At 34.5% G+C, this 27,466-nt stretch overlaps 1 protein-coding gene and 22 non-coding genes across 23 annotated transcripts; all 23 read left to right on the forward strand.

Moving 5' to 3' along the window:
• The first annotated feature begins 567 nt into the window (after positions 1-567).
• LOC109151063 lies at positions 568-17,089 on the forward strand. The gene is made up of 5 exons (XM_019298973.1): positions 568-584; positions 14,675-14,745; positions 15,506-15,591; positions 15,676-16,252; positions 16,688-17,089. The coding sequence occupies exons 4-5, from the start codon at positions 15,677-15,679 to the stop codon at positions 16,958-16,960; spliced, it is 849 nt and encodes a 282-aa protein (XP_019154518.1). The 5' UTR covers positions 568-584; positions 14,675-14,745; positions 15,506-15,591; position 15,676; the 3' UTR covers positions 16,961-17,089.
• Positions 17,090-17,995: 906 nt separating this feature from the next.
• On the forward strand, positions 17,996-18,077 carry TRNAS-AGA. Its single transcript has one exon. It is a non-coding gene; the product is annotated as a tRNA-Ser (tRNA).
• A 368-nt stretch (positions 18,078-18,445) lies between these two features.
• TRNAS-AGA lies at positions 18,446-18,527 on the forward strand. The gene has a single exon. It is a non-coding gene; the product is annotated as a tRNA-Ser (tRNA).
• Positions 18,528-18,898: 371 nt separating this feature from the next.
• Positions 18,899-18,980, forward strand: TRNAS-AGA. Its single transcript has one exon. It is a non-coding gene; the product is annotated as a tRNA-Ser (tRNA).
• A 371-nt stretch (positions 18,981-19,351) lies between these two features.
• Positions 19,352-19,433, forward strand: TRNAS-AGA. The gene has a single exon. It is a non-coding gene; the product is annotated as a tRNA-Ser (tRNA).
• A 145-nt stretch (positions 19,434-19,578) lies between these two features.
• Positions 19,579-19,660, forward strand: TRNAS-AGA. Its single transcript has one exon. It is a non-coding gene; the product is annotated as a tRNA-Ser (tRNA).
• A 145-nt stretch (positions 19,661-19,805) lies between these two features.
• Positions 19,806-19,887, forward strand: TRNAS-AGA. The gene has a single exon. It is a non-coding gene; the product is annotated as a tRNA-Ser (tRNA).
• A 359-nt stretch (positions 19,888-20,246) lies between these two features.
• On the forward strand, positions 20,247-20,328 carry TRNAS-AGA. Its single transcript has one exon. It is a non-coding gene; the product is annotated as a tRNA-Ser (tRNA).
• Positions 20,329-20,700: 372 nt separating this feature from the next.
• TRNAS-AGA lies at positions 20,701-20,782 on the forward strand. Its single transcript has one exon. It is a non-coding gene; the product is annotated as a tRNA-Ser (tRNA).
• Positions 20,783-21,607: 825 nt separating this feature from the next.
• Positions 21,608-21,689, forward strand: TRNAS-AGA. Its single transcript has one exon. It is a non-coding gene; the product is annotated as a tRNA-Ser (tRNA).
• A 145-nt stretch (positions 21,690-21,834) lies between these two features.
• Positions 21,835-21,916, forward strand: TRNAS-AGA. Its single transcript has one exon. It is a non-coding gene; the product is annotated as a tRNA-Ser (tRNA).
• A 359-nt stretch (positions 21,917-22,275) lies between these two features.
• On the forward strand, positions 22,276-22,357 carry TRNAS-AGA. Its single transcript has one exon. It is a non-coding gene; the product is annotated as a tRNA-Ser (tRNA).
• Positions 22,358-22,927: 570 nt separating this feature from the next.
• TRNAS-AGA lies at positions 22,928-23,009 on the forward strand. Its single transcript has one exon. It is a non-coding gene; the product is annotated as a tRNA-Ser (tRNA).
• Positions 23,010-23,833: 824 nt separating this feature from the next.
• TRNAS-AGA lies at positions 23,834-23,915 on the forward strand. The gene has a single exon. It is a non-coding gene; the product is annotated as a tRNA-Ser (tRNA).
• A 145-nt stretch (positions 23,916-24,060) lies between these two features.
• On the forward strand, positions 24,061-24,142 carry TRNAS-AGA. Its single transcript has one exon. It is a non-coding gene; the product is annotated as a tRNA-Ser (tRNA).
• Positions 24,143-24,547: 405 nt separating this feature from the next.
• Positions 24,548-24,629, forward strand: TRNAS-AGA. The gene has a single exon. It is a non-coding gene; the product is annotated as a tRNA-Ser (tRNA).
• Positions 24,630-25,000: 371 nt separating this feature from the next.
• On the forward strand, positions 25,001-25,082 carry TRNAS-AGA. Its single transcript has one exon. It is a non-coding gene; the product is annotated as a tRNA-Ser (tRNA).
• Positions 25,083-25,226: 144 nt separating this feature from the next.
• TRNAS-AGA lies at positions 25,227-25,308 on the forward strand. The gene has a single exon. It is a non-coding gene; the product is annotated as a tRNA-Ser (tRNA).
• Positions 25,309-25,453: 145 nt separating this feature from the next.
• TRNAS-AGA lies at positions 25,454-25,535 on the forward strand. Its single transcript has one exon. It is a non-coding gene; the product is annotated as a tRNA-Ser (tRNA).
• A 145-nt stretch (positions 25,536-25,680) lies between these two features.
• Positions 25,681-25,762, forward strand: TRNAS-AGA. The gene has a single exon. It is a non-coding gene; the product is annotated as a tRNA-Ser (tRNA).
• Positions 25,763-26,168: 406 nt separating this feature from the next.
• On the forward strand, positions 26,169-26,250 carry TRNAS-AGA. Its single transcript has one exon. It is a non-coding gene; the product is annotated as a tRNA-Ser (tRNA).
• A 148-nt stretch (positions 26,251-26,398) lies between these two features.
• TRNAS-AGA lies at positions 26,399-26,480 on the forward strand. Its single transcript has one exon. It is a non-coding gene; the product is annotated as a tRNA-Ser (tRNA).
• Positions 26,481-27,066: 586 nt separating this feature from the next.
• On the forward strand, positions 27,067-27,148 carry TRNAS-AGA. The gene has a single exon. It is a non-coding gene; the product is annotated as a tRNA-Ser (tRNA).
• Positions 27,149-27,466: the final 318 nt, after the last annotated feature.

Here is a 27,466-nt window from a genome sequence, read left to right on the forward strand (position 1 = left end):
ACAAATGTGTGCATAACTAAGCAAGTAAAAGGTAATATTTTTCGTTTATAAAAAAATCGTATTTTTTCATATAATACCTACCTATAATCTTAATATATTTAAAGATAAGAGAAAATAGTGATTGACAAATAAATAAATAAAATTGAGCAAAGAATCAAAATCACACAAAAATGTCAGATCTCAGGTCTAGTTTTGTAAATTTTAATTACTGATGACCAAATCGACTAACAGTAAACAGTCCATACATCAAAACTTAAAAATGCTATTGTCTGACTAAAGAATATATAATTTAAAAATTGAAATGTGACTAAAATAAGAAAAAATTTGAGCTACAACATATTAAATGCTGTTTGAATTTTCTTGTATGTTTCATTATTTTTCATTTCCATTTTTGTGGTTAATACCAATACATATTTTTTGTTTGTATATTTATTGATAGGGTGATTTCTCAACACAACCAATCACTCCAATCAATGTGACACAATCTTCTTCTGGTAATGGACGACTCCTTACCTCATCTGATCCTTAGGAAGTAAACAAAAGTATAGAAGTATTAAACCCTTGCTGGAGAAAATCAACAAATTGTAAGTACTTGGAAAAAATTATATATGTTAATTATATATATTTTTTGAAAGTCAAAAATCGATGGTAGATTATATTACTGCATAAGATCATAAATAGAGTTAGGTGGGACAGAGTCCCAATACAGCGCGTTAGTCTGTGAATAGGCTATCGAAACTAGAGTGTGAGTTAGTACTTGGAAATAATTATGTATGTTAATTATATATTTAATCCTCGATCAACTTCATTTACATTCCTAGCTAGTATGTGTATAGTATTTGTAATTTACAAAATTAAATCATATATGTTTTGTTTTATGATGGATTACTAACTTGTTTTTTATCTATCAATTATGATGATCAAAATTTCAACTTTTAGATCTTCACTATGTATTTATCAAATCATAATAGGTTTACTTTTTAAATTAAGAAAAGTTAATTCAAAACATTTTAAATATCCTCAGTTTTGAACGATTCACCAAACTTTACCTATCTACAAATGTAATGTAGATATTTTGGATTGAATCAAAATGTCAAAAAATAAAATAAATTTGGTCATATTAATAGTTAATGATGAAAAGTGTAAATGTAATTATGATTATAATTGAGGATGGAAAAAAATAGTATGTAGTATTAACTTTTACACCTAATAGGTTGGAACTTCCGACCAACTTTCCGTCCACCTATCTTCAGCTACAGAAAGTTGAATTTTTTATTAAAATATCGACCAATTAATGGTTGGACGGAAATGTTGGACAGAAATGGCATGGTTTCCAGCGGTCATGTTTGGGTACATTTGACACCCTGATGTTGAGACCAGAGTTGCAAGAATCCATAGACTCCATGATTGGAAGACTGAAAAGCCTCAACCCCAATTCAGAAGGACGATTCGTTGTGGTGGACTATAAGGTTGTTGAAGCCATGCCAGCAGGAATTAGAAGTAGCAGCTGTGATGCTAATGAGCTTCTTTATGAAGAAGATTGGTTTTGAAAATGAAACAACTGTTTATTTTTCTCTAAATGGCTGGTACACAAGCATTGAGCATTTCAGAAACATATTTCCTAACACCTTCACGGCTTCACCATGGTATGTATGTGAAATTTATGGTTTTCATTTTACTCCCAAATGAACCTTAATTCGATTATATTATATTGTTTTGTTGCAATATACAGGATGCAATCGTTCCACCAGAAGAGAAGTCCAAGTTTTTGGATCCTGAAAGACCAGAATTGAAGCAAATTATGGACTTTTATGTATCTTCGACAGCTGATGTTTATGTACCAACATGGTCAAATGTGTTTTCTGAGAATGTGATTGCAAGGAGAATCGACACTGGGAAAACGCAAGTTCTTGTGCCCACCAACAGATCTTCGCTTTTTGCAGAAGACTATATTCCTCCTTACATATCCAAGAGCAAACATTGGGCGTACTCATGCTTTTGTTCATAATTCACAAATCAAATAATGAAGGATGCATGGGGGAATGAATAAATTAAGATTGGTTGAAAGTTTCGCATACTATTGCGCCTTAGCTTGTAAATCAATCAAAAGTATAATAAGTGTTTTACTTAGGGAAGTGTTTATACCAAAGTTTATTATTATTATTATTATTATTATTATTATTATTATTATTAAAGATGTGTTATTCAGAATAAATATGTATAATAATAAACGAACTCTTATATTGAGTAAGAGCATCCCTAATAATAGGCAAGCTTTGGTGGTTTTTGTCAAGAACGGAAAGAGAAAGGAGAGGGAAAAGGAAAAAAAGCAAAAAAAAAAAAAAACAAAATAAAAATAAAAATAAAAACAAAAACCAATGATTCTGGGCACAGCACGTGCAGGAGATGTGCTGCACACGCCTGACTTATGTCTTAATTTTACAGGAGAAAAAAATCCTCAAAACACCATCCTTCCCATTTGTTAAAAATTAGCCCATTGATTTGTTACTGTTCCAAAAATCACCAAAAGTGCATTGTTCTGGATGTTCTAAGAATTTAAAATTATAATTTACTTGATTGACGTGCATACTTAATATTATCAAACTTAACTTGTAAAGCTTAAGATACTCTATACTAAAAATGATAGTTATCAAGTCATCGGGTTTGAACATCCTCGAAACCTGGCCCTAGCCCATTTCCTTCCAATGTCCCCTTGTCAATGTTTAAAATCATTAGTTTTTGTTAGGAAGAAAGTGCAAATTAGATTAAGATAGATGATGCAAAGTTAAAATTCAGTTCATTTTGACGTGAATTGGGGGTATAAATATCTCTAGGCGATCACTATCCATTCTTCCTTCTCTCTCAAGGATTTCCTTGGGGAGAAACTTCTAAACATCATTGCTCCTTGTAATTGTTCTAGATTTAGTGAAGATTTAAAGTGATTTCCAGCTTGTAACTTCATAATACTTCCCTTTCAAGTTTGTATTCTCAGTTTCACAAGTGATCAAAGCTAAGTTCTTTTTTACTTGCTCATCATTTACTTCAATTCAATTGTGCTTGCAATGCCTTCAATTTCTTTTTGTTTTTGCTTTTCAATTCACAACACGATTAGGTAGACCTCATTATGCATTTTGATTGAGTTATCTCTTGTTATGGATGCTTGAGTGAATTCTATACGGAATATATCTTTTAGTAGTATTATATTCTATCTTGGACTCTGTATCTTGTATATCATAGATAGGTCTCTATTGTAATCTTTCAGTCTTCTATTCTCATAAATTCAATTGAAAAAAGATGATGAAGAGTAATGAATTAGTTAGAGTTCTTGTTGTGACGAGTAAGTGTTTTGTATGGACTTTTGTATAATTAGGACCTAATAATTACACAAGAAGATCATGGATGTGTGTTGTTGCTATGAAAATGAGGCAACACGCTATAGCCACACTACTCACATTTCCAATCTTGCTTTGAGAAAAAGAGGTTGGAAAAAGATGTGAATATTATGTGTTTGATAAATTACTCCAATTAGATTGAATTGCAATGAGAACTAGATTCAATGCTAATTGTTAGTCCAAAATTGTTGTAACACCCCCAAAACTAGGCAAACATTAAGCAATTAAATTTAAGAAATAAAGACAACATCTAACCATCATCATATAAAAATCCAGCTGAAACTAATCATTTTATGATATGAGTCTAATTGTGTAAAATTATTCTATTAATTTGTTTATATTTGTTGGGCTTAAGTTCATAATTTTAGTAATTTAATTGCATAATCCCTTGTTTTATCATTTAGTTATGGTTCACACTTTAGGACAAATTTCCCACACTCTGACCCGACAAAGCATATGGGAGGATGTAAATCACGGTGACTCAATGAGTTAGTTGACAGGGCCAAATGCCGGTGCGCACAAGGAATCTGCCCACTTTGGACATAATTTCCACACTGCCGCCGCCGAAGTTCGAACCTTGGTCTCTTATCCCAAATACTGCCCACTAAACCATTGAGCTAAGCCCGTGCGGGTATGGTGATAATTTCCTAATCATATGGGTTGCATGCATTATTATCCAAATCCAAATAAGACATTAATCATTAAGGCGCAATTTCCAAATTAAAATAAGACAATTCCCATTTTGGCCCGAGACGTAATTTCAGTCCAATTTCACACAGAATTCTTATTTCTACCAAAATTGGTTCTAGACTTCTAGCTATAAAATCTCACATTCTCCAATCCTAATATTCATTCAGAGATCTTTGGAGACAAGACATGGAGAAATCAAGAGCCACAAGTTATCTTGGGAAGCAAGAAGAAGACTAGGGAGATTCGAGAAAATCGTCTGGTTCATTCTTGTACTCTTTTGATAATCCGTATTACCTTTATTATTATTTGCTATGTATAATTTAGTCATGCTTGGCTAAATTCTTTAGAGATTCTTGGGTAAAAGTGTTTATGAACCTATGTGCCTGAGCTCTTAGATTCTTTAATATATTATTATTTGGGTTCGATACTTGTGTTGCAATTGTGATTATATTGTTGATGCTTGTAATTAGTGGTCATAGTTACTTGCTTCGTTTGCTTTCTTTGTGTTACAACGAGAGTTGGGCATAATTTTGGGCACACATAATTGCACCTAATTGTTGCACCTTGAGAAATGGTAATTTATTTAGGGAGTTTAATTCTTGATTATTGCCAGTTTGAGAGATGGTAGTAGTTAGGAATTTATGATGCATGCTTGTTCTTGTTTTATTGGGTGATTATCGCACAAGAGTGGATATTCACCAAGGTTAGTGACTGCGAGAGTAGCTCTATACTACTTTGCATCCTCACACTCGTATGAACCCAGATTTAATATTACATTAGGCTAGGCACTAGGGGATTAAACACTTGAATCCCATGGATCTGAGTCCCTCTCTATTGTTTTCATTACCCTGACTCATTGCTTTATTTTATTTATATATTTTATGCAACCATCCAAGTCAATCGTTAGGATCAGCTTCAAAGAATAATTTAGTAGCTAGTGCTTAAAACAACCACTTCCCCGTGGATCGATTACCCGATACTCTGGGTATTATTTGTTTGCAAATATACTACAATCATTGTAAAAGAGATGTTATGCCACATCTAGATTTCCAACCTAGATGCACAGGCTTACAAAAACTACTAACCATGAAGTCTACAAGTTCAAGGCTCACAGGCCAAAACTACTAAGCTAGAGGAAGGGAAACTAGTCTAAACCAGGCTCTAACTACCGCGCTCTCGGATCGACTATTCACCTGAAAACATAAGGTATAACAAACGTTAGCGAAAAATGCTAAGCAACCCAACTCCAACGCGTTGAAATACATAATTGTATACTTTATAGATAAAAAATCATTTTTGAGACTTGGGAATACATAAGTATATCCTTAAACTTTTTCAAAAAAAAAGAGTATATCCTTAAACAACTCTAGTTTTAATTTATAAAATCACGAGGAATAGAAGTGATACTCCGTCCAACCAAGAAATATACTCAACAGTACCACTCAATACCATGAGACAACGATATGAATCAATTCAATGAATAGAGATAACGAATCAAGAGATAACAAGTAAGGTAAGGTAAGCACAATCATAAACAAGGTGGTTTTCAACACAATCCACAATTAATCAATCATCGACAAGGTTCCAAATCCACAAAGGACATAGCCAAACCAAGTCATTCACCGCGGAGTAACCAAACGACTCGAATCACAATGGAACAACATGAGGGCCTAGAACTAATATGTACCGCGGGTTCGTAGACCCGATTAGAGATTTTCGCGGAGACACTAAGTCCCGATTATGGTTTCCGCGGGGTCAGAGGACCCGATTCATTCTTTCCGCAGGGACTCTTAGTCCCGATTTAGTAACATCCGCGGGGATCTAGTCCCGATTCATATATACCATTATCTCGAATCCCGGTAAAAGTAAAGCCCCCACTATCCATCACACCAACTCAATCATCACCACAAGAATTCAATACACAAGGAATCTAGAGATACAAAGCAAATGTATAGATTCCACAAGAAGTGTGTACAACAACGGATAAGCTCAAACAATAGCTTAATCGAAGAATCGTCAAGGATAAAGTACAACGAATGTACAAGCTCACAACGTAGATCATAATAAAAGGAATTCACGAAAGAGATACGAAGAAGATATTCCAAAGGCAATGCAACGATATCAAAAGATTCCAATCAAAGGATTACAACGAATAGGTAGGCTCAAGTATCAATCCAATCAAGAATCAAGAAGTTATCACAAGGAAATCACACACTAGTACCAATAAGCAACGTAACTAGCATGCAAGCCAATGAGGTAATCACAAAGGCTCATATAATAACATAAACTTCATTCGAATCCAACGAATCACAATATTGGATTACAACCACGATTCAAGACTCATAACCTAACCATAAGGTTCGCAACACATCGCTCTAGACTTACGAGACATCAATAAAGACACACAAATGCTCGGGGATCAACAAATCAAGAACCCAACAACATACATTCCAGTGGGTGGTTTGGACGGGTGGCAAAGTACCTGCCAAAAACCCCACACCGTACCAGCGGGTGGTTTGGGCGGGTACTGAACCACCTGCCGAACCCCTGCTATCCAACCTTGTACCGGCGGGCGGTACTGGCGGGTGGTAAACAGCCCGCCAGGCCCCCGCTAGTACCGAACCTGTAGAAGAAATCTCAACTCAGGAAAAATTCTAAGAATGTGCAAATCCAAGTCCAAATACCTCAATACTCACATCAACAACAAATGAGACTTGAATACAAGGAATAACTCAACAAATAGCATCAAACGATGGGAATTCAAATCTGATTCAGATAATCAATGATAAGGTTACAGGAGAGTATATCTCAGTCTACCTCTAACTACTCCTATCTAATAGGATACAGATAGTAGACTTATTCTAACCATAGGTTATACAAATATAAACATATACAATAATATTTAATACTCACACACCCCCTCAAGCACACAGTGTTAGAGACACAACGTTGAGCTTGTCTCGGAGAGCTATAAACCTGGGTCCTGGAAGAGACTTGGTGAAGACATCGGCTAGCTGATCTTTAGTCAAAACAAAATTGACCACAAATTCCTTGCTGGCAACCTTATCACGAATGAAGTGGTAGTCGATTTCAACATGCTTCGTCCTGGCTTGAAAAACTGGATTAGCACATAGATATGTTGCCCCTAAATTATCACACCACAGAGTAGAAGGCTGCCCAGTATGTAAACCAAGCTCACGGAGTAGAGATACAACCCAAGTAACCTCAGAAGCGACATCAGTTAAGGCTTTGTATTCTACTTCAGTCAAAGAGCGAGCCACTGTCCGTTGTTTCCGCGATAGCCAGGAGACGAGATTGGTCCCGAGAAACACCGCATACTCGCTAGTGCTCTTCCTATCAATCGAACAACCAGCCCAGTAGAAGTTGGAATAGGCGTGAATGGAAGCAGTAGGAGAGTAGCTGAGACGTAGCCCATAATCCAAGGTGCCTTTGATATACCGTAATACCCGCTTGATCATGGCCCAATGATCAACCGTCGGAGTATGCATAAACGATTCATTGCGTATGACAGATCCGGACGAGTATGCACATCATAGGTTATACAAATATAAACATATACAATAATATTTAATACTCACACAAACAACCTTAGATACAAGCTCTACAATAGCATAATCACAAGAATATGCACATCACCACTCAAGAACATCAAGAAATCATATTATGCAAGGAAAATAGGTTTTGTTGGACATAGGGTTACCTTCTTAGCTTATCCAACTCCTTCCAACTCCCTAGCTTACCCTTGCAAGTCCTCTTCCAAGTGATCTTAATCAAAAGAACCCAAAAACCCAACAAGCAAAAAGGGAAGACTTAGATAACATAGAAGCAAAACTATGAAATAAGACTACATACTCCTAATACTTACCCTTCCTAGGCTTGGTGATGGTGAAAGGTAGGGTCTTTCTTGGCTTTCTTGGTTGAGAAGGTGAAGAGCTCTCTTGGGTAGGATGGGAGAGTGAGAGTGGCTTGAGGAACAAGCTGAAATGTTGAGAGAGTTTTGGCCAAGTGTGGGAATTCTAGGGTGAGTGTGTTTAGGTAGTAGCTTGGGTTCTAAGTTAGAAATTATGAAATGACCATTAAGGGTCTCTTTCTTTCAATACAAGGGCTAGAAGGGTTTCTTTTAAGTAAAGGCTAGAGTCCAAAGGTTATAACATAAGGTCCAACCCGTTGACCATATTAAAAGGGTTAAGGGATTTGGGTCAAACTAGATCCCCTAACTAGATTCAAGCTAAGGCTAAATTATAAGAAGAATTGTAAGGGTAATTAGGAAATAATTAAGTAATTAATTTGTGTTTAAGGGATTAATTTCTGGGGTGTCACAATGGTCATGAGAATGACATTGACACTTAGTAACATCTTCCATGATCCTTGATTAAATCCTTACAGATCCCTATCATAGGCAACTCTACGGCGTTTAGGCAAGAGTGGCTTAGTCCAAGCTTCTACTTTTAGCTTCTTATTATTATTATTTTTTACTTATTACTTTCAACTTCATTGAATTGATCTTGTATGACTCACAAACCTACTACTCGAGCTAGATTATAAACACTCGATACTTTTGTGATTAACCACCTACTATTCAACACCCTTTTGGTCCACTCGTCGTGATAATATTTGCTGAGAGGATATATCCTCTCACACACACCAAATTACCACTAAAATCAACATATCACTACTATTTGGGGATATCTATTGATTCCCGAAGTATATTATATTATAGTCTTTTAACGAGAACATCAAATATTAAAATAAAAAAAATTTCAAAATAATTTATCTTCTAAAGTACGAATCAAAATACATAAGATTAGTTCTTCTCAATAAACTACCAAATAACCAACATTGTTGATCAAAGATAACAACAACAACAACAACAATAACAACAACAACAACAAAATTCGTGAGAAGTATATTTCAAATATTATTTATGCTTGCAGTAGGGGCATGTCTAAGCATATATATATTTTTTTGAATGCTATTGGCTCTATTACATGCTTAGATTTATATTTTATTTCCATGTCTAAGCATATAAATACAATCATTTACTACATAATTATTCAACAGTATTCCAGTGGATTGGCTAGAGTTAATTCCAGCAATGGTCCTCTAACTATTGCGATTTTCCGAAATTGATCCTTGACTTTTAATTTAGACAAAAAAGACACTTGACTTTTACATTTGTTCCAGCATTGGTCCGTTAGATTAGGGGCTAAAATGGTCTTTTCCTTAGCTGCATTCTTCTTCCGTCCGTATACGTATGTATTAGACGCAGAGGTGGAACAGCAACACACCATGGATCATCTGGTATTTCATGCTTCTTTTCTGGAGACAATGGGAATGAAAACTCTAATGGATCGAATGGTTTGTGATTGATCTTCTCCTTCTGCTCCCTCTTTTTATGGTGGCAAGTCTTTTAGCTTAGTAAATTTTAAAACCACTTAAATATATATTGGTTAGGAGTCAGATATGCCAGGTAGATCTCGTTTGCTTCGTAGAAGAGGGAGAACTCGGAACTCTGCTGGTCATCCATGTGGAGAAGAATTGCATATGGGAAAAATCAGTCCTGTAAACGTACAAAATATCCGTGTGGAAAGCAATGCCCTTGTTTACAGAATAGTAATTGCGTGCTGTCAAAAATATTGTGGGTATGTTTAGCATATATACATACTCGTTGCTCGTGTAGCTTTACAATGTACTCTTCTTGTTTGTTTAATGAAGCCTTACCTAGTTTCTCTTACTTAAGAGAGAGAGAGAGGGAGTGTGCATTACTCATGTAGTGGACATTTCAAGTGTATGTTCAAAAAGCTGTAAAAATGTGTTCCATGGGTGCCACTGTGCAAAGAGTCGATCAATGCAGAAGTCGGCAATGTCCATGCTTCACATTATCGTCCAGCAGCAAAGCATGGACATTGCCAAAATTGTTGGAATGTTGGTTAGGTATTGAATGACAATGAAAGACAGATATAAAAAAAAAAAAAAAAAAAAAAAGAGAATGGATGTAGTAGTAGTAGTTGTTGTCTTTCTTTATCCACTGTTAGTTGATCATCATTTCTCTTGTACATTGGTGATTAATATTTTTGGCTTTTGAATGTGCAGCTGTGGGGGTGCTTCACTGGGTGAAACGCCTAGGCAAGGAGATGGTCAGTGTGGTAACATGAGGCTGCTTCTGAGGCATCAGCAACAACGGGTGACTCATACATACATACATACGTACACCTGAGATGTTTTGTTTACATATATTAATTTCTTTAATTTGACAATCTTCATCCTAGCTTTTTGTTCTAAATTTCGACACAGATCCTCTTGGCAAAATATGATGTAGCCGGATGGGGTGCCTTTCAATTCTGAAGGTACACAACCCTTTCTCAGCTCACCTTGCCACTCCCATGTCGTTTGTTATAAGTAATATGTTGCATTAAATTGCTGTAGAATCCTGTCAACAAAAATAATTACCTGGGAGAATATACGGGTGAGTTGATCTCACATCGAGAAGCAGATAAACGTGGGAAAATCTATGACCTGGCAAATTCTTCCTTCCTTTTCGACTTGAATGACTAGGTTACTATAGAGTTGATAAAAAATCACTGGATAAAGTAATATATTCAGGCTAAAAATATACAGATTATTAAGTTTGTGGGTTCTCCAGTGCCCCAATGTCGACCAAAGAAGCACCAATCTCATTTAAACCATTTATTTATTTCTAGTTGCATTTAATGGGACACTCATTACTGTATGTTGTTTTTACAAGCAAGTCCCAATTTTTTATTTTTTTTTTATAAAAAAAATGTTGTATTATTCTTACCAACAAGGCAACAAGCATGGCAACCATATATGGGATTAGCAGCAGCAATAGAGTGTTGGGCAAGGCATCAGAGTTGCAAAACGAGCAAACCTTTTTTGTCGGCATGCCGCTAAACAACCCCCTTTAATTTGGTTGGAAGAGGTCCAAAGGATTCCGTTCGATATGATGGCTGCCGCACCTGATAGCCTCTTAGAGAAAGTAGCGGAGAGCGTGAAAAATGTATAGCAAGCAACCATCCAGTGATCCAGGTCAAACTATTATGAAGAGGAAAAAACTCTACTGCTGTGTTTAATGTTCTCCAACAATACTGAAACTGTAAAAAGAGGGAGCAGAAAGAGAAGATCAGTCACAAACCAATCGATCCATTAGAGCTTTCCCATTGTCTCCAGGAAAGAAGCATGAATTGAAAAGGCAGATGATCGATCCATGGTGTGTTGCGGCTCCACTTCTGCGTCTAATACGTACGTATACTGAAGGGAAGAAGAAAGCAAGCGAAAAAGACCATTTTAGCCTCTAATCTAACGTCTAGCATACGGAGAGATAACAGAAGGATCAATTTTGGAACAAATGTGAAAGTCAAGTGTCTTTTTCGTCCAAATTAAAAGTTGAGGACTAAATTTGGAAAATCACAATAGTCAGAGGACCATTACTGGAATTAACTCGATTGGCTATATATGCTAGATTGGAATAGAATTTGATTTTAAAATGACTTTCCCTTCTTACTCACGGCTACCACACCTTTATCCGAGATAACCAATTTGTCACCAAATACCTTTCGGTGGATTGTGCTCTATACGCTAGCTAGGTATAGAATTCAATCTGAAAATGGTTTCCCCTTCTAACTCAAAATTGGCACACCTAATCCAAACAACTTTAAACCGTCAAAAAATTCATTTATCTATGATAACTCATTTGTCACCTATGGTCTTTCCAATAGATTGTCTTATATACACTAGCAAGGTATAGATTTCAATTTGGAAATGCTTTCCCCTTCTTACTCAAAACTGCCACACCTAAACCAAATTAAACTAATTGAAGCCATCAAAACAGTGGCGGACCCAGGATTTTTTTTCAGCGGGGGCAAAATATTAAAGAAAAATTGATAATTAGAAAAAAAAAATAAAACACTTAAAAAGTATAGCCATAAATAATGTTGGATATAAGAAAATTATAAAACACATTAAAACATTATAAAAATATTCATAACAAAATATGAACATAATCAATTTGATAAAATAATTTAAAGAAAAGATCCATTAGAAATTACACATCTCATCTCATTATTAATATATAAATGAAGATTATATTATTGTGTTGAAGCAATATGCACTATTAATAATAGTGAAAATGTAAAATAATGAGAAAAGGTAGTGTTAATCTGAAATAACAATAAAAGGACATGTTGAAAGTAGCCAGAGGAGATTCGAACCCTGGCCTACATTCAAACCAACCATGCGCTCAACCAACTGGGCTAAGCAACATTCTATTAACATTTCTCTATTTTTTAATACTTATACTAAAACTTGTACTATATATACACATATGCATACAAGGGTTATATAAGGGGTGGGGGTGGGGTGAGTGGGGGCAGCTGACCCCACTGCCCCCACTGTAGGTCTGCCCCTGCATAAAAACAAATCATCATTGATGTATGATAACTCATACTCCATCTAGTCTTTCTGGTGGAATGTATTGTATAGTATACGCTAGATAGGTATAGAATTCGATTTGAAAATGTCTACCTACTCAAAGCTGTATTATTTTGTAACTTTCTAAAATTTAGAATTGCTTTTCTGAGTTGTCTTTGCTTCCCCTTTTTATGCCAGAAAGTTCATCGCCATTTTTTGTCATGCATGAACCTAGTAATGATAAATAGCTGCAAGAATAAATGGTGTGAGATAAACAAAAAGAAATACCAATCACTAAGATCTGAGAAGAGAGAGAAGGAGAAACTAAGAGTAGAAATATGGCATATGATTTGAGGCACATACTTTCCGGCTTTCTGACAGCCTCAATGCTCCTCATGTTATGTAATATGATCAAGAAAGATCATATTGACCCACTATTGATATATATTTTAATTTTTCACTCAATTTATTTTTCATTAATATTCTTCTATACAATAGTGGTATAATGTATCAATTTTTTTTTACCATATCATTTTTATTTTATTACATTCATATATGTATTTCCATATACACATTTATCAATGTTGTGCAACTTTTTGTTTTTGACTTATACATGGCTAGTTGATTTGATCTCTCAAAAGTAATGTCTATTAAAATGGTCCTTGGAGGTGTAAATTTTGTACAATTTATTATGGGCTCTTATCATAATCATAGGAAAATATATTCTAATAAAAGGAATTTTTTCATCTTTCCATTTTTATTAATTAGTTGAATTTTTCAGTAACTGGTCCTGGGTTACAAATGTGTGCATAACTAAGCAAGTAAAAGGTAATATTTTTGGTTTATAAAAAAATTGTATTTTTTCATATAATACCTAGCTATAATCTTAATATATTTAAAGATAAGAGAAAATAGTGATTGACAAATAAATAATAAATAAAATTGAGTAAAGAATCAAAATCACACAAAAATGTCAGATCTGAGGTCAAGTTTTGTAAATTTCAATTACTAAGGACCTAATCGACTACCAGTAAACAGTTCATACATCAAAAATTAAAAATGCTATTGTCTGACTAAAGAATATATAATTTAAAAATTGAAATGTGACTAAAATAAGAAAAATTTTGAGCTATAACATATTAATTAAATGCTGTTTGAATTTTCATTATTTTTCATTTCCATTTTTATTGTTAAAATACCTATAAATATTTTTTGTTTGTATATTTATTGATAGGGTGATTTCTCAATACCACCCATCACTCCAATCAAAATGACAAAATCTTCTTCTGGTAATGTACGATTCCTTACCTCATCCGACCCTTGGGGAGTAAACAAAAGTATAGAAGTATTAAACCCTTGCTGGAGAAAATCAACAAATTAAATTGTAAGTACTTGGAAATAATTATGTATGTTAATTATATATATTTTTTGAAAGTAAAAAATCGATGGTAGATTACTTCGTAAGATCAGAAATAAAGTCAGGTGGGACTGAGTCTGAATATAATGTGTTAGTCTGTGAATAGGCCATTGAAACTAGAGTGTGATCTAGTACTTGGAAATGATTATGTATGTTAATTATATATTTAATCCTCAATCAACTTCATATACATTCCTAGCTAGTATGTATATGGTATTTGTAATTTACAAAATTAAAGCATATATGTTTTGTTTTATGATGGATTACTAACTTTTTTTTTTATCTATCAATTATGATGATCGAAATTTCAACTTTTAGCCCTTCACTATGTATTTATCAAAACATAATAGGTTTACTTTTCAAATTAAGCAAAGTTAATTCAAAACATTTGAAATATCCTCAGTTTTGAACGGTTCACCGAACTTTACCTATCTACAAATGTAATGTAGATATTTTGGGTTGAATTAGTTGAATCAAAATGTCCAAAAATCAAATAAATTGGGTCATATTAATATATAGTTAGTGATGAAAAGTGTAAATGTAATTATGATTATAATTGATGATGAACAAAAAATAGTATTAACTTTTACATTAATTATTATTATTATTATTATTATTATTATTATTATTATTATTATTATTATTATTATTATTATTATTATTATTATTATTATTATTGTATTTTGATTTTGATTTTCTTATTTATTATTTTCTTGATTTCTTTTAGCAAAACCACAAGAATCAGAAGGTTTTGTATTTGTCACATTTGCTCAGGACCCTGACTATCATATCTCACAGGTTTGTCTTTTTTTTTTTTTTTTTTTTTTTTTTTTTTTTTTTTAAATATATTTAATGACATAGGAATTGAATGTGATGAAACTGTTATTTAAGCAGTAGACTAAGAGCCAAAGACTATGTGATCAAACGGTATAACTGTGGTTCTCCCAAATAAGAGGTCATAGGCTTGAAACCAGATGGGTACCGTGACTCTGTAGGCTTGGGGACCGTGACTCTTTGTGCCTATATTGTAACAGAGTCAGTAGTAGACTAAGAAACTTTTAATGCAAAAGTTTGTCTTTTTTTTTATTTTTAAAAATATATTTAGGCCTTATTTGGGAACATAGTTATCTTATTAGTCAATTTTAGTTTGTTTGACCACTATTAGTTGTTTGACTTGGTTAAACACTCAATATGAGTGTTTGATTAATTAGCTTTTTGTAACAATCTTATTGCTCTAATATGCTAAAATTCAAAAATGCTGCTCAAATCAGTTTTTTTTTTTATTAGGTTTTTGAGAAAGTCATTTTCCATGTAATTAACTATTAATTAACAAGTAATAACAACTAATTTATCAAATATCGATATGATCTATCTACAATCAGCTAATGCTATCAACTTGTCAAACCCGCTAATATTTACCAAACACCCCTTAATAACATATATAGGAATTGAATATGAAACTGTTATTTTTGTAGACTAAGAAACTTTTAATGCAAACATTTTATATGTGACTATGAGGTGCACAATATGATTTATTACTTAATTTCTCCATGTTTAGATTGCTACTGCCATTGTTGTTGCTAAATACCTTGGAGCTGCTCTAATCATTCCAAACCTAAGACAATCTGAATCGAGGCAAAAAAGGTTAGTCACGATATAGATATACAATTTGAGTTTAGTATTATGATTTGATTTAATTTGTTCATGCTGTGTTAAACCCAATTTCAGGATGTTTGGAGAAATCTATGATTTGGAAAAGTTCACTGCAAGCCTAGATGAGAAAGTGCCACAGGCTATGGATTCACAATTGGCAGAAATATCTAATCAAAGGGTTACCACAGTGAAGGTGCCTAACATGGTTTCCCAAGAATTCATCAAGTCAAACATTGAGCCAATATTCAAAAGCACAAGAAATCTAAGGCTTTCCATTTACTTCCCATCATCAACTAAGGAGCAAATAACAATGAATCCATATGGGTGTTTGGGTACGTTTGACACCCTGATGTTACGACCAGATTTGCAAGAATCCATAGACTCCATGATTGGAACCCTGAAAAGCCTCAACCCCAATTCAAAAGGACGATTTGTTGCTGTGGACTATAAGGTTGTTGAAACCATACCAGAAAACACCGAGTGTCCTCTTGACAACGCAACTGGAATCAACCATTGCTTTGATGCAAAGGAGATAGCCCATTTTCTAAAGAAGATTGGTTTTCAAAATGAAACAACTATTTATTTGACTCTAAATGGCTGGCACACAAGTATTCAGCATCTTAGAAACATTTTTCCTAACACCTTTACCAAGGTACGTACGTGAATTTTTTGTTGTTTATTTTACTCCAAAATGATCCTTCATTCGATAATTATTATTGGGCAGCGGAGGCTTGAAGTGTTAAGTTCAACACCATACCTCTCAAAATGTGGCAATATGTAAGAAAATAAAGTTGAACCTTCAATTCACTGCTAGTTATAACTTTAAAGAATAAAAATTGTGCAGTTTGGGCAGAAGTCCGAAGAGCAAAGTCTAGCACCTTGCCTCTTGAAAATCTGGCAGTATATAAGGAAATGTAATAGTTGTGCTTTCACTACCAGCTATATATAGCTTTAAAGAGTAAAGCTAAAAACTTTATAATTAAGGCTGATAGGTGCCGAGGGAATTGTCACAGGTGGCTAGCTAGTGGGATTGTTGGCGTAGTGATAAGTGTCTGATCCTAACAAATATATTGTTTTGTTGTAATAGGATGCAATCGTTCCAGCAAACGAGAAGTCGAAGTTCCTGGATCCTGAAAGACCTGAACTCAAACAGATTGTAGACTTTTATGTATCTTCTGCTGCTGATGTTTATGTACCAACATCTTCAAATTTGTTTTCTGACAACGTTGTTGCAAGGAGAATCGCCACTGGAAAAACACAAGTTCTTGTGCCGGCCAACAGATCTTCACTCTCAGCGGAGGACTATGTTCCTCCCTACATATCAGAGAAGAAACATTGGGCATACTCATGCTTTTGTTGATAAATCTATCACAAATCAAATAATGGATGGCAGAATGGATAAATCAAGATTGATTATTGAAAGTTTCACAAACTATCATACTTGTAGACCAATAAAAAATATAAGAGTAAAAGTGTTTTATTTGGGGAATTGTTTATACAAAAGTTTAAAATTTGTGATTAGATATGTTATTCAGAATAAATATATATAATAGTAAACATTTATATTCACTAATAAATTAAAATTTTAATTTACTTGTAGTGCATACTTAACATTATCATGCTTGTAAAGCTTGAAGTGCTATGTACTAAAAACAAGATAGTCAAACCTGGAGTGTGGTTGATTGAAAGGGACTTATCCATCCTTAATCCAGTTTTTAGGCCAGCTGTTCCATCCAATAGATGTGTGCCTACAATTCAGTGAGGGGTTAGTCACTGTGTTCGACAATAGAAATCTTGGGTAACGCTTAACCATGTCCTTTGTAAAGGATGTTCACAAGACTTTTAAGTAGTAAAACATCCTCACAGTAATAAATGGATATTTCAAGCTTATAAGATGAAAGATACAAGACAATAAAACTCAACTATGATGTAACGACTCTTCAACAAGCAAAGATACTCAAAGAAAGCAGCAAAATAAGACAAGTAAACTGAGCCAAACAGTAAGGCATATCCTACAATAAAGCTTATCCACCAGTAAGACTTACAAATAGTAAAGAAGCAATCTACGATACATAAAACAACGCAAAAAAGTCAGGTGAATTTTTATTTTTTTAAGTAAGCAATGATACATAAAAAGAAGCAAAAAAAGTCAGAATTTAATGTAAAGAGTAGGCATGGCGTAGTTCTTATTGGTCATGACTAGAAATCATGTGGGTTTTGCCAGTGCAGGTTTGAATCTTGCTGCTCACTTTTCTTTGTTGTTACCCAATAAGTAGTATTTAAGAGAAGAATTAAATGTCAAGTTTCAAGTGATTTGTTCAATTTAGTTCTTCTACCCCAATTTTGTCAACTAACAAGTAGTATTTGGGAAAAAAGTCAAAATTTAATGTCAAGAGTGGGCATGCCGGAGTGTTTATCGGGCATAACTAGAAATCATGTGGGCTTTGCCCGTGCAGGTTCAAATCATGCTGCTCACGTTTCTTTGCTATCACCCAATAGGTTGTATTTAAGAGAAGAATTTAATGTCAAATTTCAATTGATTTGTTTGATTTAGTTCTTCTACCCCAATTTTGTAAACTAATTAATATAATTTTAGAAAAAAGTCAAAATTTAATGCCAAGAGTGGGCGTGCCGGAGTGGTTATCGGGCATGACTAGAAATCATGTGGGCTTTGCCTGCGCAGGTAATCCTGCTGCTCACGATTCTTTGCTGTCACCAAATAGGTTGTATTTAAGAAAAAAATTTAATGTCAAATTTTAATTGATTTGTTTGGTTTAGTTGTTCTACACCAATTTTTCAACTAATAAATAGTATTTGGGAAAAAAATCAAAATTAAATGACAAGAGTGGGTGTGCCGAAGTGGTTATCGGGCATGATTAGAAATCATGTGGGCTTTGCTCGCGCAGGTTCGAATCATGCCACTCACGTTTCTTTGATGTCACCCAATAGGTTGTATTAAAGAGAAGAATTTAACGTCAAATTTCAATTGATTTGTTTGATTTAGTTTTTCTGCCCCAATTTTGTCAACTAATAAATAGTATTTGGGAAAAAAGTCAAAATTTAATGTCAAGAGTGGCGTGCCGGAGTGGTTATCGGGCATGACTACAAATCATGTGGGCTTTTCCCGCGCAGGTTTGAATCTTGCTGCTCACGTTTCTTTGATGTCACCCAATAGGTAGGAGTTAAGAGAAGAATTTAATGTCAAATTTCAAGTGATTTGTTTGATTTAGTTCTTCTACCCCAATTTTGTAAACAAATAAATAGTATTTGGGAAAAAAGTCAAAATTTAATGTCAAGAGTGGGCATGTCGGAGTGTTTATCGGGCATGACTAGAAATCATGAGGGCTTTGCCCGCACAGGTTCGAATCATGCTGCTCACGTTTCATTGCTGTCTCCTAATAGGTTGTATTTAAGAGAAGAATTTAATGTCAAATTTCAATTGATTTGTTTTATTTAGTTCCTCTACCCAATTTTGTCAACTAATAAATAGTATTTGGGAAATAAGTCAAAATTTAATGTTAAGAGTGGGTGTGCCGGAGTGGTTATCAGGCATGACTAGAAATCATGTGGGCTTTGCCCCTGCAGGTTCAAATCTTGTTGCTCACGTTTCTTTGCTGTCACCAAATAGGTTGTATTTAAGAGAAGAATTTAATATCAAATTTAGAGTGATTTGTTTGATTTAGTTCTTCTACCCTAATTTTGTCAACTAATAAATAGTATTTGGGAATAAAGTCAAAATTTAATGTTAAGAGTGGGCGTGCCGGAGTGGTTATCAGGCATGACTAGAAATCATGTGGGCTTTGCCCGCGCAGGTTCGAATCCTGCCGCTCATGTTTATTTGCTGTCACCAAATAGGTTGTATTTAAGGGAAGAATTTAATATCAAATTTCAAGTGATTTGTTTGATTTAGTTCTTCTACACCAATTTTGTAAACAAATATATAGTATTTGGGGAAAAAGTCAAAATTTAATGTTAAGAGTGGGCGTGCCGGAGTGGTTATCGGGCATGACTAGAAATCATGTGGGCTTTGCCCGCGCAGGTTCGAATCCTGCCACTCACATTTCTTTGTTGTCACCAAATAGATTGTATTTAAGAGAAGAATTTAATATCAAATTTAAAGTGATTTGTTTGATTTAGTTTATCTACCCCAATTTTGTCAACTAATAAATAGTATTTTGGAATATAGTCAAAATTTAATGTTAAGAGTGGGCGTGGCGGAGTGGTTATCGAGCATGACTAGAAATCATGTGGGCTTTGCCCGCGCAGGTTTGAATCATTCCGCTCACGTTTCTTTACTATCAACCAATAGGTAGTATTTAATATCAAATTTCAAGTGATTTTTTTTATTTAGTTCTTCTACCCCAATTTTGTCAACTAATAATTAGTATTTGGGAAAAAAGTCAAATTTTAATGTCAAGAGTTGGCATGCCGGAGTTTTTATCGGGCATGACTAGAAATCATGAGGGCTTTGCCCGCACAGGTTCGAATCATGCTGCTCACGTTTCATTGCTGTCACCCAATAGGTTGTATTTAAGAGATGAATTTAGTGTCAAATTTCAATTGATTTGTTTTATTTAGTTCATCTACCCCAATTTTGTCAACTAATAAATAGTATTTGGGAAAAAAGTCAAAATTTAATGTTAAGAGTGGGCGTGCCGGAGTGGTTATCGGGCATGACTAGAAATCATGTGGGCTTTGCCCGTGTAGGTTTGAATCCTGCTGCTCATGTTTCTTTGCTATCACCCAATAGGTAGTATTTAAGAGAATAATTTAATATCAAATTTCAAGTGATTTGTTTGATTTAGTTCTTCTACCCCAATTTTGTCAACTAACAAGTAGTATTTGGGAAAAAAGGCAAAATTAAATGTCAAGAGTGGGCATGCCGGAGTGTTTATCGGCCATAACTAGAAATCATGTGGGCTTTGCCCGTGCAGGTTCGAATCATGCTGCTCACGTTTCTTTGCTATCACCCAATAGGTTGTATTTACGAGAAGAATTTAATGTCAAATTTCAATTGATTTGTTTGATTTAGTTCTTCTACCCCAATTTTGTAAACTAATTAATATAATTTTGGAAAAAAGTCAAAATTTAATGCCAAGAGTGGGCGTGCCGGAGTGGTTATCGGGCATGACTAGAAATCATGTGGGCATTACCCGCGCAGGTTTGAATCCTGCTGCTCACGATTCTTTGCTGTCACCAAATAGGTTGTATTTAAGAAAAAAATTTAATGTCAAATTTTAATTTATTTGTTTGGTTTAGTTGTTCTACACCAAATTTGTCAACTAATAAATAGTATTTGGGAAAAAAATCAAAATTAAATGACAAGAGTGGGCGTGTCGAAGTGGTTATCGGGCATGATTAGAAATCATGCGGGCTTTGCTCGCGCAAGTTCGAATCATGCCACTCACGTTTCTTTGATGTCACCCAATAGGTTGTATTAAAGAGAAGAATTTAACGTCAAATTTCAATTGATTTGTTTGATTTAGTTTTTCTACCCCAATTTTGTCAACTAATAAATAGTATTTGGGAAAAAAGTCAAAATTTAATGTCAAGAGTGGCGTGCCAGAGTGGTTATCGGGCATGACTACAAATTATGTGGGCTTTTCCCGCGCAGGTTTGAATCTTGCTGCTCACGTTTCTTTGATGTCACCCAATAGGTAGGAGTTAAGAGAAGAATTTAATGTCAAATTTCAAGTGATTTGTTTGATTTAGTTCTTCTACCCCAATTTTGTAAACAAATAAATAGTATTTGGGAAAAAAGTCAAAATTTAATGTCAAGAGTGGGCATGTCGGAGTGTTTATCGGGCATGACTAGAAATCATGAGGGCTTTGCCCGCACAGGTTTGAATCATGCTGCTCACGTTTCATTGCTGTCTCCTAATAGGTTGTATTTAAGAGAAGAATTTAATATCAAATTTCAAGTGATTTGTTTGATTTAGTTCTTCTACCCCAATTTTGTAAACAAATATATAGTATTTGAGGAAAAAGTCAAAATTTAATGTTAAGAGTGGGCGTGCCGGAGTGGTTATCGGGCATGACTAGAAATCATGTGGGCTTTGCTCGCGCCGGTTCGAATCCTGCCGCTCACGTTTCTTTGTTGTCACCAAATAGATTGTATTTAAGAGAAGAATTTAATATCAAATTTAAAGTGATTTGTTTGATTTAGTTTATCTACCCCAATTTTGTCAACTAATAAATAGTATTTTGGAATAAAGTCAAAATTTAATGTTAAGAGTGGGCGTGGCGAAGTGGTTATTGAGCATGACTAGAAATCATGTGGGCTTTGCCCGCGCAGGTTTAAATCCTGCCGCTCACGTTTCTTTACTATCAACCAATAGGTAGTATTTAATATCAAATTTCAAGTGATTTTTTTTTATTTAGTTCTTCTACCCAAATTTTGTCAACTAATAATTAGTATTTGGAAAAAAGTCAAAATTTAATGTCAAGAGTTGGCATGCCGGAGTTTTTATCGGGCATGACTAGAAATCATGAGGGCTTTGCCCGCACAGGTTCGAATCATGCTGCTCACGTTTCATTGCTGTCACCTAATAGGTTGTATTTAAGAGAAGAATTTAGTGTCAAATTTCAATTGATTTGTTTTATTTAGTTCATCTACCCCAATTTTGTCAACTAATAAATAGTATTTGGGAAAAAAGTCAAAATTTAATGTTAAGAGTGGGCGTGCCGGAGTGGTTATCGGGCATGACGAGAAATCATGTGGGCTTTGCCCGTGTAGGTTTGAATCCTGCTGCTCACGTTTCTTTGCTATCACCCAATAGGTAGTATTTAAGAGAATAATTTAATATCAAATTTCAAGTGATTTGTTTGATTTAGTTCTTCTATCCCAATTTTGTCAACTAACAAGTAGTATTTGGGAAAAAAGTCAAAATTTAATGTCAAGAGTGGGCATGCCGGAGTGTTTATCGGGCATAACTAGAAATCATGTGGGCTTTACCCGTGCAGGTTCGAATCATGCTGCTCACGTTTCTTTGCTATTACCCAATAAGTTGTATTTAAGAGAAGAATTTAATGTCAAATTTCAATTGATTTGTTTGATTTAGTTCTTCTACCCCAATTTTGTAAACTAATTAATATAATTTTGGAAAAAAGTCAAAGTTTAATGCCAAGAGTGGGCGTGCTGGAGTGGTTATCAGGCATGACTAGAAATCATGTGGGCTTTGCTCGCGCAGGTGTCACCAAATAGGTTGTATTTAAGAAAAAAATTTAATGTCAAATTTTAATTGATTTGTTTGGTTTAGTTGTTCTACACCAATTTTGTCAACTAGTAAATAGTATTTGGGAAAAAAATCAAAATTAAATGACATGAGTGGGCGTGCCGAAGTGGTTATCGGGCATGATTAGAAATCATGTGGGCTTTGCTCGCGCAGGTTCGAATCATGCCACTCATGTTTCTTTGATGTCACCCAATAGGTTGTATTAAAGAGAAGAATTTAACGTCAAATTTCAATTGATTTGTTTGATTTAGTTTTTCTACCCCAATTTTGTCAACTAATAAATAGTATTTGGAAAAAAAGTCAAAATTTAATGTCAAGAGTGGCGTGCCGGAGTGGTTATCGGGCATGACTACAAATCATGTGGGCTTTTCCCGCGTATGTTTGAATCTTGCTGCTCACGTTTCTTTGATGTCACCCAATAGGTAGGAGTTAAGAGAAGAATTTAATGTCAAATTTCAAGTGATTTGTTTGATTTAGTTCTTCTACCCCAATTTTGTAAACAAATAAATAGTATTTGGGAAAAAAGTCAAAATTTAATGTCAAGAGTGGGCTTGTCGGAGTGTTTATCGGGCATGACTAGAAATCATGAGGGCTTTGCCCGCACAGGTTCGAATCATGCTGCTCACGTTTCATTGCTGTCTCCTAATAGGTTGTATTTAAGAGAAGAATTTAATGTCAAATTTCAATTGATTTGTTTTATTTAGTTCCTCTACCCAATTTTTTCAACTAATAAATAGTATTTGGGAAATAAGTCAAAATTTAATATTAAGAGTGTGTGTGCTGGAGTGGTTATCGGGCATAACTAGAAATTATGTGGGCTTTGCCCGTGCAGGTTCAAATCTTGTCGCTCACGTTTCTTTGCTGTCACCAAATAGGTTGTATTTAAGAGAAGAATTTAATATCAAATTTAGAGTGATTTGTTTGATTTAGTTCTTCTACCCTAATTTTGTCAACTAATAAATAGTATTTGGGAATAAAGTCAAAATTTAATGTTAAGAGTGGGCGTGCCGGAGTGGTTATCGGGCATGACTAGAAATCATGTGGGCTTTGCCCGCGCAGGTTCGAATCCTGCCGCTCACGTTTCTTTGTTGTCACTAAATAGGTTGTATTTAAGAGAAGAATTTAATATCAAATTTCAAGTGATTTGTTTGATTTAGTTCTTCTACCCCAATTTTGTAAACAAATATATAGTATTTGAGGAAAAAGTCAAAATTTAATGTTAAGAGTGGGTGTGCCGGAGTGGTTATCGGGCATGACTAGAAATCATGTGGGCTTTGCCCGCGCAGGTTCGAATCCTGCCGCTCATGTTTCTTTGTTGTTACCAAATAGATTGTATTTAAGAGAAGAATTTAATATCAAATTTAAAGTGATTTGTTTGATTTAGTTTATCTACCCAATTTTGTCAACTAATAAATAGTATTTTGGAATAAAGTAAAAATTTAATGTTAAGAGTGGGCGTGGCGGAGTGGTTATTGAGCATGACTTGAAATCATGTAGGTAGTATTTAAGAGAAGAATTTAATATCAAATTTCAAGTGATTTGTTTGATTTATTTCTTATACCCCAATTTTGTAAACTAATAAATAGAAAGTAGTATTTAAGAGAAGAATTTAATATCAAATTTCAAGTGATTTGTTTGATTTAGTTCTTATACCCCAATTTTGTCAACTAATAAATAGAAATTTGGAAAAAAGTCAAAATTTAATGCCAAGAGTGGGCGTGCCGGAGTGGTTATCGAGCATGACTAGAAATCATGTGGGCTTTGCCCGCACAGGTTCGAATCATGCTGCTCACGTTTCATTGCTGTCACCCAATAGGTTGTATTTAAGAGAAGAATTTAACGTCAAATTTCAATTGATTTGTTTGATTTAGTTTTTCTACCCCAATTTTGTCAACTAATAAATAGTATTTGGGAAAAAAGTCAAAATTTAATGTCAAGAGTGGCCTGCCGGAGTGGTTATCGGGCATGACTACAAATCATGTGGGCTTTTCCCGCGCATGTTTGAATCTTGCTGCTCACGTTTCTTTGATGTCACCCAATAGGTAGGAGTTAAGAGAAGAATTTAATGTCAAATTTCAAGTGATTTGTTTGATTTAGTTCTTCTACCCCAATTTTGTAAACAAATAAATAGTATTTGGGAAAAAAATCAAAATTTAATGTCAAGAGTGGGCATGTCGGAGTGTTTATCGGGCATGACTAGAAATCATGAGGGCTTTGCCCGCACAGGTTCGAATCATGCTGCTCACGTTTCATTGCTGTCTCCTAATAGGTTGTATTTAAGAGAAGAATTTAATGTCAAATTTCAATTGATTTGTTGTATTTAGTTCCTCTACCCAATTTTGTCAACTAATAAATAGTATTTGGGAAATAAGTCAAAATTTAATGTTAAGAGTGGGTGTGCCGGAGTGGTTATCGGGCATGACTAGAAATTATGTGGGCTTTGCCCGTGCAGGTTCAAATCTTGTCGCTCACGTTTCTTTGCTGTCACCAAATAGGTTGTATTTAAGAGAAGAATTTAATATCAAATTTAGAGTGATTTGTTTGATTTAGTTCTTCTACCCTAATTTTGTCAACTAATAAATAGTATTTGGGAATAAAGTCAAAATTTAATGTTAAGAGTGGGCGTGCCGGAGTGGTTATTGGGCATGACTAGAAATCATGTGGGCTTTGCCCGCGCAGGTTCGAATCCTGCCACTCACGTTTCTTTGTTGTCACTAAATAGGTTGTATTTAAGAGAAGAATTTAATATCAAATTTCAAGTGATTTGTTTGATTTAGTTCTTCTACCCCAATTTTGTAAACAAATATATAGTATTTGAGGAAAAAGACAAAATTTAATGTTAAGAGTGGGCGTGCCGGAGTGGTTATCGGGCATGACTAGAAATCATGTGGGCTTTGCCCGCGCAGGTTCGAATCCTGCCGCTCACGTTTCTTTGTTGTTACCAAATAGATTGTATTTAAGAGAAGAATTTAATATCAAATTTAAAGTGATTTGTTTGATTTAGTTTATCTACCCCAATTTTGTCAACTAATAAATAGTATTTTGGAATAAAGTCAAAATTTAATGTTAAGAGTGGGCGTGGCGGAGTGGTTATTGAGCATGATTTGAAATCATGTAGGTAGTATTTAAGAGAAGAATTTAATATCAAATTTCAAGTGATTTGTTTGATTTATTTCTTATACCCCAATTTTGTAAACTAATAAATAGAAAGTAGTATTTAAGAGAAGAATTTAATATCAAATTTCAAGTGATTTGTTTGATTTAGTTCTTATACCCCAATTTTGTCAACTAATAAATAGAAATTTGGAAAAAAGTCAAAATTTAATGCCAAGAGTGGGCGTGCCGGAGTGGTTATCGGGCATGACTAGAAATCATGTGGGCTTTGCCCGTGCAGGTTCGAATCCTGCCGCTCACGTTTCTTTGTTGTCAAACCTAAATAGGTTGTATTTAAGAGAAGAATTTAATATCAAATTTCAAGTGATTTGTTTGATTTAGTTCTTCTACCCCAATTTTGTAAACAAATATATAGTATTTGAGGAAAAAGTCAAAATTTAATGTTAAGAGTGGGCGTGCCGGAGTGGTTATCGGGCATGACTAGAAATCATGTGGGCTTTGCTCGCGCCGGTTCGAATCCTGCCGCTCATGTTTCTTTGTTGTCACCAAATAGATTGTATTTAAGAGAAGAATTTAATATCAAATTTAAAGTGATTTGTTTGATTTAGTTTATCTACCCCAATTTTGTCAACTAATAAATAGTATTTTGGAATAAAGTCAAAATTTAATGTTAAGAGTGGGCGTGGCGAAGTGGTTATTGAGCATGACTAGAAATCATGTGGGCTTTGCCCGCCCAGGTTTAAATCCTGCCGCTCACGTTTCTTTACTATCAACCAATAGGTAGTATTTAATATCAAATTTCAAGTGATTTTTTTTTATTTAGTTCTTCTACCCAAATTTTGTCAACTAATAATTAGTATTTGGAAAAAAGTCAAAATTTAATGTCAAGAGTTGGCATGCCGGAGTTTTTATCGGGCATGACTAGAAATCATGAGGGCTTTGCCCGCACAGGTTCGAATCATGCTGCTCACGTTTCATTGCTGTCACCCAATAGGTTGTATTTAAGAGAAGAATTTAGTGTCAAATTTCAATTGATTTGTTTTATTTAGTTCGTCTACCCCAATTTTGTCAACTAATAAATAGTATTTGGGAAAAAAGTCAAAATTTATTGTTAAGAGTGGGCGTGCCGGAGTGGTTATCGGGCATGACGAGAAATCATGTGGGCTTTGCCCGTGTAGGTTTGAATCCTGCTGCTCACGTTTCTTTGCTATCACCCAATAGGTAGTATTTAAGAGAATAATTTAATATCAAATTTCAAGTGATTTGTTTGATTTAGTTCTTCTACCCCAATTTTGTCAACTAACAAGTAGTATTTGGGAAAAAAGTCAAAATTTAATGTCAAGAGTGGGCATGCCGGAGTGTTTATCGGGCATAACTAGAAATCATGTGGGCTTTACCCGTGCAGGTTCGAATCATGCTGCTCACGTTTCTTTGCTATCACCCAATAAGTTGTATTTAAGAGAAGAATTTACTGTCAAATTTCAATTGATTTGTTTGATTTAGTTCTTCTACCCCAA

This window comes from Ipomoea nil, unplaced genomic scaffold (genome assembly GCF_001879475.1).
Source record: "Ipomoea nil cultivar Tokyo-kokei standard unplaced genomic scaffold, Asagao_1.1 scaffold2283, whole genome shotgun sequence".
Classification (NCBI taxonomy): domain Eukaryota; kingdom Viridiplantae; phylum Streptophyta; class Magnoliopsida; order Solanales; family Convolvulaceae; genus Ipomoea; species Ipomoea nil.